Source organism: Crinia signifera, chromosome 19 (genome assembly GCF_055691185.1).
Source record: "Crinia signifera chromosome 19, ASM5569118v1, whole genome shotgun sequence".
NCBI lineage: Eukaryota > Metazoa > Chordata > Amphibia > Anura > Myobatrachidae > Crinia > Crinia signifera.
This window is the reverse complement of record NC_139226.1, coordinates 117141019-117162161: the sequence shown is the minus strand read 5'-3', so window position 1 is coordinate 117162161 and position 21143 is coordinate 117141019. Positions and strand designations below refer to the sequence as shown.

General features: G+C 44.6%; 1 protein-coding gene across 1 annotated transcript; it reads right to left on the bottom strand.

Annotated features, from left to right (window-relative positions):
- Positions 1-208: 208 nt before the first annotated feature.
- Positions 209-6437, bottom strand: LOC146041615 (nicotinamide N-methyltransferase-like). The gene is made up of 3 exons (XM_083161554.1): positions 6287-6437; positions 2014-2221; positions 209-629 (listed from the first exon to the last, which is right to left on the bottom strand). The coding sequence occupies exons 1-3, from the start codon at positions 6435-6437 to the stop codon at positions 209-211; spliced, it is 780 nt and encodes a 259-aa protein (XP_083017680.1).
- Between the last annotated feature and the right edge of the window lie 14706 nt (positions 6438-21143).

The following is a 21143-nucleotide window of genomic DNA, read 5'->3' as shown; positions in this document are numbered from 1 at the left end:
CTGCTGAGAAGTTCAGGACCCACTTTGTGGTCAGGACCCACAGTTTGAGATCCGCTGCTCTAGTGAATTTGAAATACAGTATACTTGTAACTTGTGTGTATTCTCTGGGAGATAACTTTTGCACAAGTCACAATTTTTTTTTTTTTCATGGCGCAAATGGTCTTTTGTCCAAGAATACGTTGTATTCAAGTATACGTTGAATCCGGGCTCATAGCTTACGGGCTAGAAGGCAGAATACAGCTTTACCGTCAAATACATCCTCCGGAACCTGAAAGTCTGTACACATTTTATACACTTCAATCTCACATCCGCTCTCAGACACTGCTTCCTTGACAATCTTCTCACTAAGTGACAGAACCGGAAATCTTGTCTCTCCGACCTTATAAGATGATGCCGCCAAGTAATCACTTACAACAAGATGACCACCTGGTTTGATTAGCGACACAATATTCTTAAGAGCAGATTTAAAGTCTGCAAAGGTTTTGCAAGCACAAATAAGGCACCCTCCAGTGAGCAAGCAGTTTGTCAGAGGAATGGAATTCGGATGCAGGGGATTGGTCTTGGTGACATCACACTTCATCAGTGACACTTTTCTTCTAAGGTTCTTTGCCTTCTCTTCGGGGGTGGTTCTAGAAAGAGATTTTGGAAATATGGATTGTTTTCCAGCAAGGATTATTAGAATGGAACAAGACTGTATGAATGGACAACACACCTCAACCTGTCTGGAGTTAGGCTTGCAGTATATGTATTAAGAAAAAAACATTGTTTACCCCAACACACTGACTAATACCAGTAACCAGATTCCAGCCGGATTAAGGTTTGTGGGGGCCCTCGGCAACACGGTTTGTGCCCCCAACCACCTCACACACACACACACACCCCCCCGACACGGCACAGTCCACACACACACACACACACACACAGACCCCCCGCCCCCCCGGACGATACCTTACGGGGATCGGTGCTGCACTGGGTCCCTGAGGCGGATGTGAGGTCAGCAGCGGTATCAACAGGAGAATGTCCTTAAAGAAGGCTTACGAGCTGAAACGCATTGGAGCAAGCACAGACTGACTCACCAAACGCCAGGGGACCGTACACCCGCACCCTTAACGGAGACAGCCATCAGAGATAGGCTGTGGTTGCAGCACGCTGTGTCTCCACACACGCGCAGAACCAGACTGTCCAGAGATAAGCAGAGACACACTGGCATACCCTAAACTGCACTGTCCACCCCCTCCTCCGTAAACCTGCACGCCACCACTGACTTTAAAAGAGGTACCCGAAAACGCAACATGTATATCTGATTAGTACGACTCAGCATTCAGATTCATTTTTAGACTGTTTGGGAACATATATCGGACAGGGACAGATGTATCAAGCTTCAAAAGTGATAAAATGGAGAGTGATAAACAGCCAGCCAATCAGCTCCTACCTGCCATATTACAGGCTGGGTTTGAAAAATAACAGGTAAGAGCTGATTGGCTGATTGGTTTTCTCTCTCCACTTTATCACTTTTTGAAGCTTGATACATCTGGCCCAGAATTCCCGACACGATATTGGGCAGGTCATAGACCGTTGCTATCCACTTTGCGCAATTTGGGACACTGTGCTGTATGATTTGCCATGTCCAGGGTGCTCATCATCTTTGCAGAATACAGCTGTTGTATTTTGAAATAGTGTTGTATCAACCCCCTTTCTTTAAAGTAATTTTTTTTTTAATTATTGAAATCGGTTCTAGTCAGACCGTTCCAGTGTTTGCAGCTAGTCCAAATCATTTACTCAGTGCGCAGGAACACAAATTCCATATTTCTTTATTGCAGATTATGGTAAAGGTGCCTGAGGCTAGAGAAGCATAATCCCTGACACACAGTATTCCATGTATCGAGGCTAATTGGATAGCCATGGGCAAATTCATTATCTGCAGTACATTACCGCAGCTAATTGACTACTGGCCATGGAGTAAGACAAACGTATTTAAGTCTATGAAGTTAATTCATCTTACTATATACCTACCGGTTGTTTTGAAGTTCACAGACATATTTTAAGTATGGAGACCAGTCAAAAGCATCCATGCTATCTTTCAGCCATTTTTCAATTTCTTGAAGGTTGCTTTCGGAATAATCGGTAAGGTAGATGGTGTCAAAGCTTTCAGAGGCAGGTATGATATGATGTATAGAGGGGCCTACACCAATCTCTATCAAGCTCTTTCCTTTAACACAACCTAATGGGAAAGAAATCAAGCGTTTTATCTTCTGTAAACTGAATAACAAAAGGGAGAGAAAAAATATATAACAAGCCAATTAGCCTCACCATAAATAGCAACAGAATAGAATATGATCCCATTTTGCATGTACAGATATCCTGGACAGTACACATTAATGGCTGTATAACCCACCAATATACAGTTGTGCTCATAAGGTTACATACCATAGCAGAATCTGTGATGTTCTGTCCATTTGTCAGAGAATATGAATGATAACTCACAAACTTTTCTTTCACTTATGGTTAGTGGTTGGGTGAAGCTATTTATTGTCAATAAAACTGTGTTTTCTCTTTTTAAATAATAATGACAACAGAAACTACCTAAATTACCCTGATCAAAAGATTACATACCCCAGTTCTTAATACCGTGTATTGCCCCCTTTAACATCAATGACAGCTTGAAGTTTTTTGTGGTAGTTGTAGACGAGGCTCTTTATTTTCTCAGATGGTAAAGCTGCCCATTCTTCTTGGCAAAAAGCCTCCATTTCCTGTAAATTCTTGGGCTGTCTTGCATGAACTGCACATTTGAGATCTCCCCCGAGTGGCTCAATGATATTGAGGTCAGAAGACTGAGATGGCCACTCCAGAACCTTCACTTTATTCTGCTGTAGCCAATGATTGGTCGACATGGCCTTGTGTTTTGGATCATTGTCATGTTGGAAAGTCCAAATATGTCACATGTGCAGCTTTTCGGCTGATGAGTGCAAATTTTCCTCCAGTATTTTCTGATAACATGCTGCATTCATATTGCCATCAATATTGACCAAGTTTCCAGTGCCTTTGTAGCTCACACATCCTCAAAACATCAGCGATCCACCTCTGTGTTTCACAGTGGAAATGATGTACCTTTCATCATAGGCCTTGTTGACTCTTCTCCAAATGTAAAGTTTATGGTTGTGGCCAAAAAAGTAAAATATTGGACTCATAACTCCAAATGACTTTGTTCCAGAAGTTTTGAGGCTTGTCTCTGCGCTGTTTGGAGTATTGTAAGCAGGATCCTCTGTGTTATTTGCGTAGTAATGGCTTTCTTCTGGCTACTCGACCATGCAGCCCATTTTTCTTCAAATGTCTACTTATTGTGCATCTTGAAACAACCACACCACTTTTTTTCAGAGTTCTGTATTTCAGTTGAAGTTACAGTATTTGTGGATTTTTCTTTGCATCCCAAACAATTTTCCTTGCAGTTGTGGCTGAAATATTTGTTGGTCTACCTGACCGTGATTTGGTTTCCACAGAATCCATCATTTTCCACTTCTTAATTAGAGTTTGAACACTGCATATTGGCATTCTCAATTGCTTGAATATCTTTTTATATCCCTTTCCTGTTTTATACAGTTCAATTACTGTTTACCACAGATCATTTGACAATTCTTTTGCTTTCCCCATGAATCCAGACACGTCAGTGCAGCACTGGTTGAAATATGCAAGGGTCTTTCAGGAGACCAGAAACTCACTGACCTTTTATACACACATTGATTACAAGCAAACAGATCAAGATGGTTATCTTTAGTAGCCATTGAAACCTGTTTGTGTCAACTTGTGTGCATGTTATCTTGCCAAAATCTCCAGGGTATGTAAACTTTTGATCAGGGTCATTTGGGTAGTTTCTGTTGTCATTATGATTTAAAAAGAGTAAACACAGTTGTTTGACTTCACCCAACCACTAACCATGAGTGAAAGAAAAGTTTGTGAGTTATCATTCATATTCTCTGACAAATGGCCAGAAAAGCACATATTCTTATTTTATTTAAAACATTTAAGGGATGCTTTAAAATTTGTTCCACTTCAGTCTAATTTTTTCCCCATAAAATTTGAATTATAATGAATGCAGTATAATGTAGTATTAATAGGATGCTGCCACAATAGAGATATTCTATTAGATTAAAAACAATTATTATTGTGTTGCCATGGCTTTGCAACAGGTGGCAAAGCTGCATTTTGCTGCATCACCCAGTATCCCTCAATGGACAGTGCTGTGATGGTGCAATTTGCTGTAATCATTTGGTAAGTGAGTGGTTATAGGGCAGAAACCAGCTCTTCTGGGAGTCCAGGAGAAATAACTGAAATGTGTATTTTTCCAAGACATCCCAGGAGACTAGGCAAGAACTGCATGAATATAGCAGAGGTTAAAAGCCATCTATTGTGTAGCGTTCAAAGCCCTTGCAATAAAACTGTAGTGAAATGTTATTCAGTCGTAAGAAACAGCATGTCAGTAATGCCTATTATCCTCCTGACACTACTACACCTCACGCACATGAAAAGGAGATAACTACAGTGAATGCTTCTTCGTGTCAACATAGTGAACCCTATATTAGGTCAGTAAACCCCTTAGCAATCATCATGTCAGTATTAGGGATGTGCACCGGCCACTTTTCGGGTTTTGGGTTTTGGGTTCTGATTACCTTGAGGTTTTGGGTTCTAATGGGTTTTGGCAAAACACCTCCTAAGTGTTTTGTGTATGGATTTTTGGGGTTTTGGGTTCTGATTTTTTTGCTAAAAAAGCATAAAAACTTTTTTTTTTTTTTTTTGCTCCTATGCTATATTAACCTCAAAAACATTCATTTCCACTCATTTCCAGTCTATTCTGAACACCTCACACCTCACAATATTGTTTTTAGGGAAAAAGGTTGCACCGAGGTAGCTGGATAACTATGCTAAGCCATACAAGTGTGCGGCAGTGAAGATGGCGGGCGCAGCAGCCGCTTTTAAAGCCTCGTGAAATCCGGCGCCGGGAGATGACGTTCTGACCACGTGGACGGACCCGAGTCAGGCAGGAATCTCTGAGCGCTGCTCGGAACCGGGCTCGTAATGATGACGTCCGTGGGGGCTCGGATCTCCGGAATCCGAGTCTGCACATCTCTAGTCAGTATAAGGTAATCGTAAAAAAAAATCTAGTTCCATTTTGCAGTTTGAACAGTCTTCATGCGAATGGGTGCTTAGCATACACATCCATTCATAACCTTGCACGTGCGGGGCAAAATCATTCGATGATGACCATCCAATGATGTCTCTAGCACTCACAGACCTAAGACAAATCTCCGGTGTCTTAGATCTCTGGCGTCCCTGTAAGGGAAGTGGGCGGGCAGCTGACATCCGGTGAAAACAGCTGCCCGCCCCCGGCACCTGCATCATGAGTGCATTTCCATGGGAACGCCCAGCATTTTCATGGAGACGCCCATGAATATCTCGGCGTTCCCATGGGCGCAACCCCTTGCCATCAACCTTCCCCCCCCCCACCCACAATGCTACGTACCAACAAGCTGTCGAATAAGCAATTTGCTGTGCCCACTCACACAAAGCGGCTGCACATGCGCATAAAAGTTTATGCACATACGCAATTGCTAAACATCGCTCCCCTGTGTAAGCGCGCAGGGGAGCAACGCGGCCAGAATGACCTCATTAGTATATACACTCAAGAAATAATAATAATAAAAAAAACACACCACATGGATGGTCTTGAAGCTGTGTAACATAAATATTTGTCTTGTGGCCCTATGCTATTGTAAACAATTTAATGAAATGTGACTTAAATTAATATGTTCAAAAAGTTGCATGAAATACAGTCTCTTGCATCACTATGAATATGCACGTTGCTAATCACTGAAGAGACTAAGGGGTGTATTCAATCTGGGGGTCACGGCTGACCGAGAACACGCAGGGGGGATTCAATGTCCCTTCTGCAGTGGGAGGAGAAGGGGGCGTGGCTGCTAGCGATAAATATAAAAAAAATGTTTTGTAGTAAAATTTGGTTTAAACTTTTTATTTGTCTAATCAGGGCTTTTTTTAATATTTTCTATACTGCATTTGTGGTCTGTTCACCAAATAATTTGCTAATATACTGTATAAAAATGTCTACACATTACAAATCAGACCCAAGTACCACCGGGTAGCCATGCCCATCATCCCCGGTACACAGCAATAATGTTGATCCTCTGAAATGTGAAATATAACCATCAAATTGCTTTTCCCTGCTCCATAGACCTGACTCACCATGAACATTGTTGCTCTACAAATGATGACATACCTGATGAAAATACATCATTCAGAAATGTGAGCAAAAACATTGATTCTTTATCAATTTCCTGGGTTTTGGGGTCTACTCCATAGTACATATCCAGATATTTCCTTGCATCAAAAGTGTTGTCATACACAGGATCTTCCGGTACAGACTCCATGTTTTACTTCAGCTAACTCGTTCAATTCTGAAAATGAATGAACACGTTCCAGTTATGTGAGATGTACTACGAGAATATCGGTTTCATAATTCCACCTCCGTGCCTGAGTTTTGGTAGCTGTATGCTATTGAATACTGAAGCTGAATGGACAGCAACCACTACAAAGAACTAAAACATGACATAAATCCAGCATGAGAAGCCTTGTATATCATATGACGCCTGATAAAATGACACAATAAAATCCGTGCAAAATTGTTTACATCATAAGCATCCTGATGTAATGTTGCATTAGTGGAACACTGACATCCTCACCTCGCTTTGATGCTCCGTACTGTGAGTTACTATGGAACTAGTAAGCAAGGTGAACATTGAAACCTAATTCTGTTGTATTTAAAGAACCGCCCTTCTTACAGTAGTGTAATCAGAAACCCTCACACATTTGTTGTTAGGTGTATTAATCCTTTTAAGCGTTGGAGAAGTCCTAGGAGTAAAGAACATTATCCCTGTGATGGGGGATCTCACAATTTCTCAGGTAACCTGCAAGGATGATGTTTTTGTAATGAAAAAGTCTGCATGGCATACAGAGGAGCCATGTGTTATAACTTCGCTGCAATTATGCCAGAGACCCCAGGATTAGGTAGAAACCGGAACTGGGATGTTTCCCAGAAGGCCAGACTGGACCAGCTTTATTCCTCAAACTGCATTCTGGAGCTTGTAGTGTCCAGTACAGGTGGTGTCGTCTTTGACTGCTGTCACCTGGGAGATGGGGAGGAAAAGATAACAGCTTCACCATATGGGTCAAACCATTATGGATTTGACTTCAGACCATGCTGTAATCTCTACCTCATTGTCTCTGGTACCCCCTGGACAAGACACCCCCCTGACAGCTCCCCTTTCCCTCCCTGGACACTACAAGCTTCGACATGGCACAGTTTAATGACTGGAGTCTGTCCGGTCCGGCATTCTGGTGTCCAATCTGGTTCCAGTTTTTATTCATTTCCAAAGGCCCCTCCATCTAAGGTCCCAGTGATGGCTACAGCTGTTCCCGTCATCATGTTCCCAATGAAGAGATGAATGGAAATTACGCACTGAGCAAGCCAGTGTATTGCTTTTGCAAAATCATGTTACATTCATGCAACACATTATTGCATGGTGAAAATGATTGCATCTTTAGCGGAGAATGCATTCTCATAACCCTCTACTGATTTTTGTGTTGTTCTCAAAGCAAAGTTAAGAAACGTGCATGAAACTGTATATCTAAGCATAAATATATACATGAAAACATCATGCAGTGATAAAGATTACATTATAAGTGTTTATGTAATTGAGTCTAGAATACCCTAAGGGACCTGTTAAATGGATTTAATGCTAGGCAACACAAATGGCTGCTTAGGGCCCAGCAGATCCCAGGGGGGGTCCCAGCGGCACCTGTCAAGTAAACTGCTTTAATCATTTTAACAAGTAGCTTCCTCCTGCAGCAGCTATATTTCCATGGCTGATGTCCCTCCAGTCACATCCTCTCTGTATTTAGACTAAGGATGAGCGGTTCAGATTCCTGGGAATCCAAAATGCTCTGAACAATATTTTATTTTAAAAGACTGTGCATACTGTGACTGCTGACCATAATCCCACTGTGCATACTGTGACTGCTGACCATAATCCCACTGTGCATACTGTGACTGCTGGCCATAATCCCACTGTGCATACTGTGACTGCTGGCCATGCCCATAATCCCACTGTGCATACTGTGACTGCTGACCATAATCCCACTGTGCATACTGTGACTGCTGACCATAATCCCACTGTGCAAACTGTGACTGCTGACCATAATCCCACTATGCATACTGTGACTGCTGACCATAATCCCACTGTGCATACTGGGACTGCTGGCCATGCCCATAATCCCACTGTGCATACTGTGACTGCTGGCCATGCCCATAATCCCACTGTGCATACTGTGACTGCTGGCCATGCCCATAATCCCACTCTGCATACTGTGACTGCTGGCCATGCCCATAATCCCACTCTGCATACTGTGACTGCTGGCCATAACCCGGCTGTGCATACTGTACTGTGACGGCTGGCCATAATCCCACTGTGCATACTGTGACTGCTGGACATAACCTGATTGTGCATACTGTACTGTGACTGCTGGACATAATCCCACTGTGCATACTGTGACTGCTGGCCACAACCCGACTGTGCATACTGTACTGTGACTGCTGGCCATAATCCCACTGTGCATACTGTGACTGCTGGCCATGCCCATAATCCCACTCTGCATACTGTGACTGCTGACCATAATCCCACTGTGCATACTGTGACTGCTGGCCATGCCCATAATCCCACTCTGCATACTGTGACTGCTGGCCATGCCCATAATCCCACTCTGCATACTGTGACTGCTGGCCATAACCCGGCTGTGCATACTGTACTGTGACTGCTGGCCATAATCCCACTGTGCATACTGTGACTGCTAGACATAACCTGATTGTGCATACTGTACTGTGACTGCTGGACATAATCCCACTGTGCATACTGTGACTGCTGGACATAACCCGGCTGTGCATACTGTACTGTGACGGCTGGCCATAATCCCACTGTGCATACTGTGACTGCTGGCCATAACCTGATTGTGCATACTGAAAACTCACCTATTCATCAAAGCATACCCTTCCACTGCATAAACCAGCTGGTTCTCCGACCCCTTGCCTGTTTACATCCTGCTATCTAACCACCACCCCCTCGCTTGCACCTCTTGTAATCTGTCTGTCTCCCCTTCCTACTAGATTGTAAGATCCTCCGAGTAGGGCCCTCTTCCCTCCTGTTGTCAAAGCCCACTTCTCTTCACATTTCACTCACAGCTGTCCTATACTCCAACACTCATTGACCATCTTCATACTCATCTCCATCATTGGCCTCAAGCCTCTAGTTGTATGTTGATTGGGTCCTCACTACTTACATTTAAGCTGTAATGTGTATTGAACTGTGGTGCTCTTTATTTGTACTGTATTTTTGTTATTTATTCAATGTTATGCCAAGTTTTGTCTCCCTGTATTGTTTCTTTGTACGGCGCTGCGAAACACTTGTGGCGCCTTATAAATAAAATTATAATAATAATTATAATAATAATACTGTACTCTGACTGCTGGCCATAATCCCACTGTGCATACTGTGACTGATATCCTGATTCGTTTTGAAAAATATTCGGTGCTAGTTCAGAGGCATTTCAAGAGAGGAGGAGGCCCTTGCGCAGCTTCCTCTCTCTGGGGGCGGGATGTATTAAAATACATCGCTGCCCTTCGCCGCCCGCCCGCCCCGATGCCAGCGCATATGTACTATCATGATGTGGTGACGGAGCCCCCCGCGATACCTGTACTCTGGTGTGCGGGGGGTCTACGTCACCTCCCTGCTGCCTGGCTCTCCCCTCACACCGGGGACAGCTAAGCAGGCTGTCCCTGGCGCCACCTCCTCACCCCTGCAGGGGTTTACCTTCCGGGGTCCAGGAGGACCATTCAGGAAGGTAAGCCAGAAGGGGGGTCGACGAGGCGGCGGGTTTGCGTCGGAGGCGGCGAAAAGAAGCCCATAGGCTTCTATAGGGTATCGCCACCCAAAGGTGGCGATACCCTTCAATGCGGTATCAGTTTTGATACATTGGAAAATGCGGTAAAACCGGGGTTTTACCGCATTTTCCGTTTGATACATGAGGGAGATTGCTAGACTAATGAGGGAGAGAGGGAGATTGCTGCTATTTCAGGGAGTCTCCTGCAGAATGCAGGATGGTAGGCAGCTATGATCTGCTTCTTGCAGTGTCTCCCTCTTTGCTGCTTGTCTCTGTATCTTCCTCACACTGCTCAGTAGTGTATCCCAGCTCTCAGATGCTCCAACTGTTACTGCTCAATTTTTTTTAAATCACCTTTGTTTAAAATGGCACTGACCTGTATTCCCTTTTCCAATATGGCCGAATTTAAGTGCAGTAGAAACCCAGTGACTCCAAAACAGAGAATTGGCTAAAGTAATAGGATGGCATCAAATTGGAATTATACAGTGGTTTGATAGCAACAGGTAATATAAGTGATTCCTCATAACTTCAGTGTACTGAAGTATGTTAAATAGGCAGAAAAGAAAGCAATCCTTTTCTCCAGCTACAATGTTAAAGAAAAGAATACTGTTCATTTACAAAAGATGACATCTAGTCTAATAATTAGGGGTGAGCGGGTTTGAATTTCAGAAATCCGAATACCGCAGAACACCCCAGATCCGAGTACAAACCCGAGCATTGCTCGGGGATTCACACCAGGCACGGGTCTGAGAACGCGTCAAAAACCTCATCATCCCGCCATCGGATCTCATGAGATCCGGACTCGATATAAGTCCCGCGCTGTCTGTGCCATCTTCACTCTGGCATTGGAGAGGGTAGTGGGTGGACGAGTCTCTCTGGTTCTCTGGTGGTCTGTGGTGGTCTGTGGGGGTGGCTACCTGGTGTATATAAGTCCTGCCTTGTGCTGGTGTCTTGTGCTGCCTAGTACTGCTCCAGTCCGGGGATACTGCAATTAAGCCCAGTCCAGTGATACTGCTGTATAATTCCAGTCCAGTGATACTGCTGTATAATTCCAGTCCAGTGATACTGCTGTATAATTCCAGTCCAGTGATACTTCTGAATAAGTTCAGTCGAGTGGTACTGTCGATTAGTAGTATTGCCGTTTAAGTCCAGTGATACTGTCGTTAAAGTCCAGTGATACTGCCATTAAATTCCTCCAGTGATACAGCTGTATAATTCCAGTCCAGTGATACTCCTGTATAATTCCAGTCCTGTGGGAGAGGGGTGCTGCTGTAAATTTTAAATTGCACTACTGAGGAGTGACGACACACTGGAGAGTTATCCAGGCACTGTGGGAGAGGGGTGATGCTGTATTAGATATTAAATTGCACTGAAGTGAAACAAAGGTAGTTTGTGCAAGGCTCAACTGAAATACTGCATCTGTTTCCTGACAGTATATTACATGATTGTAAACTTGCAAAAAGGGCCCTCCTACCTCTATATTGGTCTGTTACTGTCACAATAAATTATCCTCCACAATTCTTTCAATGGAGACAGCATTATACTGTATGCAGTGACAGTAGTAGTAATGTCCGTCATTGTAGCGGGGGTGTTTTGAAAATGTACAAAGTTTTGTCCAGCAGTGGCCGGAGAAATGAAAGGAGATGTTACCGTGTCACGTTCCGTTTGAGCCGAGCATTTTCTCACCAACAGCTCTTTGCGCCTCTGCAGATTTGTGTCCATCAGAAAGAAAGATCCAGGTTTACAATACCTGGGATTCAGTACAGAGGCCAAAAAACAGTGATCTGATTTCAACAGATTGACCACCCTTTTTGAGCCGACGACAGCATCTCCTGCATGACCCTGTCATTTTATGGAATAAAATTAGCTTCTGCTATCAAATAAATTGTGTCTTGTGACTTTTTGGAATTTGCAGTTATTTGTCTCACAACATAATTATCCCTACAATGAATGTGTTTGCGTACAATAATACATGTGGTAAGGGAATACGGATAACACTAGTAAACAAAAAACAACTTTTTATTTGCTTATTTTACAAAAATAGTAATTTTTTACTAAATTTGGGTCAGGAAAACCAAATATGACCTTAGAATTTGTTTATTAGCTCTAGTTTTTTTTAGATTCACTACTTGTGATACATGTACTTCTGTAGTAAAAAACAAAATTAGATTAATATATTTGTACACAACAAAAGTATCAATTGTTTTAATTCAATCTATGTACAGGTAAATTAGCAGAAAATAAGATAACAAGCCTTGCTATTTCGTATGACGACCTATTTATGAGTGCTCCTTCGTTTTGCTTGTCGTTTGTACTCTTGTCCTGGAGCATCGCTTGTCACTGTCCAACAGTAGTCTTCAAGCATGGAAACATCCCATTTACCCTGATATCTTCGTTCTATAGTTGAAATATCTTGGTGGAATCTCTCACCATGCTCATCACTTACTGCACCACAGTTCGGAGGAAAGAAGTCCAGATGAGAATCGAAAAAATTAATTTTGAGTGACATATATGAGCAACATATATATTGAGTAAAAAAATATGGCTGACAATAACTCACCTTTACTAAGGATTGCCAACCTACAATTTATTTAAATAAATAAAAATCCCTAGTATTTTCAAATTCTATAGCATTTAATGAAATATGGTTATATCTCAGAGCTAACTCAGCATTTTAAATGCCATATTTGTGTTTCCCATGCTCGAATAAACTAGAAATTACTATTTTTGTTTCGGAAGCATTTTCACTGTTGGCTAGTGTAATAAGCTACACTTTGTCCTATCCACGTGTGGGTGGTTAAGAGGACAGTGGGGACACTAATGACCTTTTTAAAATGTCCCTTGTACAGTCTGAGAATTGCTTGTGTAGTAAAGTTGATTTCAGAGTGGGCACACAGTACGTCAATAAACTGTAAATCCCACTGCACTAATGTCAGATATTGAATGCACATTTAACCCCAGCATACAGTAGTTGTTATGGCCTCAGTAATCTGCTTTGCAACTGGGTGACTGCTGTCATACTTCATCTTCCTGTTCCTTGTAAAACTAAATAGTACAGATGGGGTAGTTCCCATCCTTGCTGGCGGGTCGCCAGGCCGTCCCCTCTGGCGACCCGCCAGCAGCCTCGCCAGCGAATATACTGAGACGCGCGTGCGTCTCACGCGCACGCGCGTCTCAGTCTCCGTCGCTGGCGCGACGGAAACCCTGTCCGTCTCCACCTCAGGGAGATGGACAGGGTTAGGGGGGGTGCGGGCAGGTGGCGAGGACCCCGGGTTACCGCTGGCAAGCCGGCGGGGACCCGGGGGAACGGATGGAAGCGCCGTCGGAAGGGGACGTGCACGCCTCTCGTGCGCGCGCATCCCCTTATCGCCATGGCGCTGGCGGGGGATGGCGGCTGGCGACGCCAGCGCCATCCCCTGCCAGGATGAGACCTACTCCATCTGTATTTCAAAACAGAATTAGTTTCCCACCAGCCAAGTCTAGTTACCGTACAGTATTGGTAAGGTCAGGCCTAGACATCGCAAACCATAGACACACTTGGATTCTGCTTGGGGATTTGTGATAACTGAATGCATAGTTAGTTCCTGTGCTTTAACAAGCTTTATTTTTAGAATTTTTAGAGATAGATGGGCTTCTATGTCCATGTAGAGCTGAACCACATCATGAACATAGCTCAAGGCCTTATGCTGTGTACACACGGTCCAATTTCCTTTCCGATGTTGACGATATAGTCAACATCGGATCGGCATCAGATCAACATCGGATGCAGATCGCAAGGGTTTTAACCCTTGCGATCCCGATCCGATCCCGATGCGCGTTCACGTATCGGAAGCCAGAAAGTCTTGGCTGCCTTGTCTATATAGTGCAGATCTGCACTATATAGTCAAGATAGGATGCAAATCGGATGTGCCTTAAGATCCTATCCACGATCCTATCTGATCAGATCGTGGATAGGATCTTAAGGCACATCTAACGTGTGTACACACCATTAGCCTTTCCTTGCCACTTCCTGTTGTAAATAGCATGTTGCCAAGTTAACATTTCTCTGTACATAGTTAAAATAGTTTTGGGTTTTTAATTATAACATTTAGGTTGTTGGATTTTGGATTTTACATTCCCTCTATGACATTGTGCATCGGCCTAAGCAGGTGATGTTGATGGACTTGCACGTCAGTGTCATGACTGGTGCCAGTAGCTTCAGCACTAGCAGTAGGAATAGTTTCCTGATCTTTTATTGTTTGTCCTCCATTCTGTATACTGAAATGTGAATGTGACAGAAGAATTCATAATTAGACAACTTTCCCCTACACCCGAATGGGCAGGATGGAGGCAAAGTCAGATCCGCAAAGCTGTGTGCACTTATGCACTATAGGGCATATTAAGGTATAATGGGGCAGATGTATTAAGCCTGGTGAAGAGATAAACTGGAGATAAAGTGGAAGGAGATAACACACCAGCCAATCAACTCCCAACTGTCATATTTCAAACACAGCTGATTGGCTGGTGCTTTATCTCCTTCCACGTTAACTCCAGTTTATCTCTTTGCCAAGCTTAATACATCTGCCCCACTGTAGCATCCATGAGTATTTGGTGTGCAAAGAGATTATTATTGGGAACCAGTATGGATTTGTGAGGGATAGATTGTGTCAAACAAATCTAATTAGCTTCTATGCTGAAGTGAAATGGAACTTAGACCATGGCAATGCAGTAGATGTGGTCTAATTAGATTTCACTAAGGCCTTTGATGCAGTGCCTCACATGAGGTCAGTGTACAAAATAAGGGAGCTGGTCTAGGAAACAACATTGTTAATTTGGTCAAAAAACGGCTGGAAAATATGGACAGAGTGGTTGTGAGTCGAACATTTTCAAAGTGGGATAAAGTGTTAAGTGGGGAACCTCAAGGTTCTGTGCTGGGGCCACTTCTTTTCTATTAATTACCTTGGCGATGGTCCAGTGAGCAAAGTTTCCATATTTGCAGATAACACTAAACTGTGTACGGTAATAACATAGATGAGGATTTAGTCTCTGTACTTAAGTAAACTGCAGTATGGGACAGCACAATGGGAGATTAACATAGATAAATATAAGTTATGCATTTTGGGATCAGAAACAAGCTCACAATTTAAATGGAGTAAGGACCTTATTCTGGCCGGTTTGTAGCCGGCATTCTTTCACGGTACCAATGTTTGGCATATGCGCATGCGCAGCCACATTTCTGCGATGTGCATATGCCGGGTGCGTGCGGCCATGGCGAACATACTGTTTTCCTGGTGCACGTGACCTGAGAGTCACTTAGATATGCGTGCATGTTCCCCATTTATGTTTAACATCCATTAGCATGCCCTGCGTGCAAACACACCCTGCGAGGAGTGGGGGCGGGAGTACCACCATTCGCAGGGTACGTTCTGGTTGACTTGCAAGGGTGCAAATTCGCATCCGAGTGAATCAACCAGAATAACCCCCTAAATGTGAGGGAATCGTTAATGGAGAAGGATTTGAGGGTGCTCATTGACAGAAGACTTAGCAACAGTGCTCAATGTCAAGGTGCAACAGCAAAGGTCAATAAGGTATTTGCATACATACAGTAAAAAGCGGTATAGAGACAAGGGAAGCCGGTGTTATTTTCCACTGTATAAATCATTAGTACAGCCACACCTAGAATACAGTGTAGAGTTCAGGTACCACTCCATTAAAAAGGGTTTAGAGTTATTGGATTATGAGGAAAGTCTAATCTGTTTAGGCATGTTTATATTAGAAAAGTGGCATCTAAGAAGATATATATATATATATATATATATATATATATATATATATATATATATATATATATATATATATATATATATATATACATTATGAGTCAATACAGTGAACTGTTTAACAAGAGGTACAGTAATAGCACAAAAAACTATCCAGGGTTATAACCATTTGTTATAATGTATAGTAGTGGACCCAGAGAGAAATAGGATCACCATTTTTAGGATATCAGGAATTCTGGTATATAAGGGATGGTTACCTCATCTGGGACATCACATATATAATCATCTGGGACATCACATATATAACCTGTGCACCGCAGGAGATCCAATACACAGTAGGTTGAACTTGATGGACTAATGTATTTTTTCAATCTCATCAACTATGTAACTGGACCTGATCGCTCAGGTTCCGAGGGTGCGGTTTTGCTCATTTACTGTACATGCATGAAGATGCTCATGTGGAAGCCCCTGGAGAGAATGCCTTAGGGGAGTTTCACATTCACCTGGGCATTCGCTCACGGATGAGCAGGCAGGGTGCTGGCAGGGCGAGGTCACTGGGGTCCGCCCAGCGTTTCATGCCCAAATAAACACTGGGCAGGCCCCTCAGTACGCAGGTGTCCTGCTCCTGCCCCCATTTTGGCTATCTCCGTCCAGGATAAAAGAAGGCATAGACTTACTTTTATCTACAAAGAGAGGGAAAATCATTCTATGGTGACGATCATCTAATGATTTTTCCTCATTGTGGCCGCATACTCATCTGCTTGCATGCTAGTGCGGGGATTCGCTCGGCAGGGGACGAGCATTTGTTCGGTGGCGGGGAGGCATTACCTGCTCAAAAGGCAGAGAATATAAGCAGCCTAGCAAGCAGGTATGTAGCTATGACAGGCGCGTGCTTGACAGCAGAAGGTACAGTGGGGGGGATGTTCTAACATCCGCACCCCAGCTCCGCCCCCCTTCGCATTCATAATTATCGCATATGCACTAACATATGCAATAATTATGGCAAAGGACAGCTCTTGCGTTAAGAGCTGTCCTTTGCGGTGAGAGTCGCTCTCCCCTCCCTCCCTTACCCGGGGCTGCTGCTGCTGCGCCGGGCTTTCCTCCTCCCTGCACCTGGAAGAGGATCATAGTGCAGGGAGGAGGAGGTCACAGGTCTGGGCAGCACAGCACTGTGCTGCCCGGACACAGGTGAGGGGGGGTCGGTGTGGGGCGGCAGGGGATTGCGTTAGAAGCCCATAGGCTTCTATGGGGCATTACCAGATTTTTCTGGCGATGCCCCCCGTCGCGGTAACCCGGCGGGGATGCTTAGAGCATTTAGTTTAGAGAATCTCTCTCAGTACCTAATGACAGAGAGAGATGAAGGAGATATGCAAGATGGGAACAGTCAGAAGGATAGAGGAAGTGGATGAGGTGGAAGACAATAAGGTCTAAATAGGAGGTGGTTGGTGGTAGAACCGGATGAGGGCCATTACTTAATCTCCTGTTGCAGGGAAAAACAAGTCACAGTTGGTGAAATAGATGAGGAGGTAAAGGTTGTTGAGGGCCTGTTGGTACAGTATGTGATGTCCTGATGTAGTCAAGTTTGCATGTGAACTAGGTGGCAAAATCAAGGGCAGATAGTGGGGAAGGGAGATGAGGTGGGAGTGGGCTGGGGAGTGGCATTGAGAGTGGTATGACTGTTTAGAGACAGAAAGGGCAACACTGTAGGATAAAAAAAAACATTTTTAGACTGGGAGGGTAAGGGCCCACCCGGGGTCCATTGCTGTGTCCGACAACAGTGGGGGCCCTCACCCTGGAGGATAAAAGTTTTTGCCAGGCCCCGCCTACCTTAAAAAGTGGGCATGGTCAATATCACCGGGGCCTACCAGTGGATCCCCCAGCCCCCCACCGGGCCAGTACGAGCCTGATGTTAACATATATTTGAAATGTAGGACTTCTCAGAGTATAATTTCCTCCACTGTTGCTTAGTGGCATTTTTGTGTGCCAGGGTTTAGGTCTTGGTCTGCGAGGGTGAATTGTGATGAGCAGAAGTAAGCCGAGAAGTGAGTCAAGAGCAGAAATAGGGGTTACATTGAATAGGGAAGTGACTTGTTAAGAGCATGATAAAAAGGGTGGGACATACTAAGCAATTGCCGCCACACATCGCATTGATACATCGCATTGATCGCATTGATACTAATTGCATATGTACTAACGTATGCGAGTAGTATTGCAAAGGACAGCTCTTGCGGAAACAACTGCCCTTTACTTAGCCTCAGGCGCTGGGTGAGAGGGTACCTGCACGTTCCTCTCACCTCCTATGCCTGGGAGCCTCCTGCTGCAGACAGCTGTAGGGACTCTCAGGATTCTCCTCCTCCCTGAACCCAGAAGAGGAAGTACTGCTGCTAGGGACGAGGAGGTCACTGGATCCAGGCAGCACAGCAGGTGAGAGAGGTGTGTGTGTGTGTTTTCAGGGTTTTTACCATGTTTTTCATTTAATACATCCCACCCAAAGTAAGCGAAAATAATGGAGATAAGTGAGTCACACAGGGAAGACAGAGAAAAGGGTGTGGATAGGCTGAATGTTACGCCTAGTGATTATAGAGGAGCAGAGAGGGATAACTTTAAAAGAGAGTAGGTTATGGTCAGAGGAAAGGGGAGTTGGAGAATTCGGAAATAGCACCATGGTGAGAGAAGACTAAGGGGGTTATTCTGGTTGATTTGCAAGGCTGCGAATTTGCAGCCTTGCAAATCCACCAAACCCCACCCGCCGAATGTCCGCCCACCCCTCGCAGCGCGGGTTTGCCCTCACAGGCTGCAAATGGATGTTTAGCATAAACATCCATTCATATGCCGCGGGCAACCTCTCACATCTTTCGATGGTCGCCGATCATCGAAAGTTGTGGAAGGCACACATATATAAAAGTGACTTTCAAGTCACTTCCATATGTGTGCACGCTGGGTCGGATATGGGCGGGCAGCTGACATCCGGTGATGTCAGCTGCCAACCCCCCGCACCCGTCACCGCCTCATTACCATGAGAACGCCCAGCGTTCTCATGGGAATCCTCATGTTCAAATATAATGTAAAATGTCTGTTATCTGGTTTTATCAGGCACAAAGTCTTTGCAATAAGGTTCGATAAACCAGAAATTCCAAATTATGAAATGACTGTGGATAGAAAACCTGTATTTCACAAGTTCAATGTGTTAATGTTTTCTGTGGCAGTGACCTGTAGACTCAGGTGATGGAGTAAGTCAGGAAGGGCTGCATATGACAAGGGAAGATTTGTTTAGGTGAGGGGATGGAAGCCAAGAACAAAGCCGTTGACTGATGGTTGTAACGTGATTATAGAAGGATCCTGATACCAATGGTTTATGTCCCTCTCTAATGTTCACATGTGCAGAATGAGATCATACACAGTGCCTCCAAGTTGCAATTTGATTGACATACTGCTGCAGGGTTGCCGACCCTCCCGGAATTTGCGGGAGTCTCCCGAAAATCGGGTCCTTCCTCCCGGCCCCCGGAAGGGTGGGCAACCCTCCCGGAATCAGGGGGACCCCCACTGAGCCCCTCCCCCCCGATTGCGGCATTTATATGCCGCAATCCGCGGATCTCAGGGGTGGGGGCGGAGCTAAAACGGCACAATCGTGTCATTTTAGCCCCGCCCCCTCCATGGATATCAGTTATTTTGGCTATTTGCCGTAATGGGGGCGGGGCTTAATGATATCACTGTTAAGCCCCGCCCCCAAAACTCGTAATGCAAGATTCCTCTCCGGGCTTCAACCCTGTACTGCTGCCATTTGGGGGTGGGAGTGCCCGTGTTCCAGAAATTGGGTGCATGTCAGCCCCATTTACTATGAGTGGTGAGGCCAGTGTCTGCAACTTCTGATGCGGATTATCTGGTTTAGCAAGCAGGCAGGAGGTTGCTATTCTGATTAGAATAGCTGCTTAGGCTTGCTCCAATGGCTGGTGCTGCAAACATCACAGCTGATGGTTGTAATGGTGATCCAATGTTGTGTCTTCTGGCGTACCACTCAGATCTGGAATGTTGGCGGTTGCCATCTTTTCCTGTTGACAAATTCTGCGGGTATTTGCATATATTTTCCACATCTGCGTCTAATGTCAACAGGGGTTGGTGCAGCACTAGACTCTGCAACGGAGGAAAGAGAAGAGTGTCTGCAAGGATACATGGTGCCCCTGGTGACATCTTAGACAGCACGGCGTGTCAGTGGAAAACAGGAGGAGTGGCCGGCGATGGACGTGGAAGGGTTTCTATAGAGTATTTATATGTATGATGTTTGCAGTTTCATTTGATCCCTGAGGACGGGCCTTGCAGCCCGAAACATTTTGGATTTGCATTAAAGTTTTTCACAGTTTTCATTAAATCCAGGAGAGCCGCCCCTCTCTCTCTCTCTCTCTCTCTCTCTCTCTCTAAATACACACACACAGGTATATTTAAGTGCTGCTGATGCCTTGTTAAATGGATCTCAAGCAAGGCTAGTGCTTATATCAAAGAATATGAAGTAAATGGTGCTCTACTGCCACCATGTGGTTAAAAAACTATCAGCATCAGAAATACAGGGTGACATTCTATGGGATGAGATTTTTTTCGCACTTTCAAAATCGCCCATTATCGCACTTTTTAATATCGCATTTTTGCTGCGAATTTGCATATTTAATGAGGTGCGAATTCTGGAATGAAAAGTGCGATTAGGTGCGATAATGTGCGAATTTTAGGCATGAAAATGTGCGAATTTAAGGAAATGTGCGATTTTTTGTTCTTAAAAAAAAAAAATAGTGTGGGGTCCCCCCTCCTGAGCATAACCAGCCCCGGGCTCATTGAGCCGGGGCTGGTTCCAAAAATACGGGGGGACAAAAAGCATAGGGGTCCCCCGTATTTCTGAAACCAGCCATGGACTCTTGGACCGGTCCTGGTTCCAAAAATACGGGGGACAAAAAATCTGGGGTCCCCCGTATTTTGAAACCAGCACCGGGCTCCAACAGCCCTCGGTGTCATGCCACAGCCGGGGGACACTTTTTATATAAGGTCCCCCGGCCGAAACATGAGCACCGTGGCTGGTCAGCCTTGGACGGGGTACCTGGAGGAGTGGGGACCCCCCCATAAAGGGGTCTCCCCCTCCCAGGCTTCACCCGTCCAGGGCTGAAGCCCGGGGCTGTCACCGGTGTCCGTGGCCAGTGGACGCCGGCCTGATATGGTTAAATCTTCCATACATAACATTGCTTTATACAGGAGAACTACAAGTGCCAGCAGACCTCCCCCGCATGCTGGGACTTGGAGAACCACAAGTCCCAGCATGCGGGGCATTAATGGGCCTGCTGGGACTTATAGTCCACCTGTAAAAAGAATGTTAAAAAAAACCACACGCAGAAAAGTATAACTTTA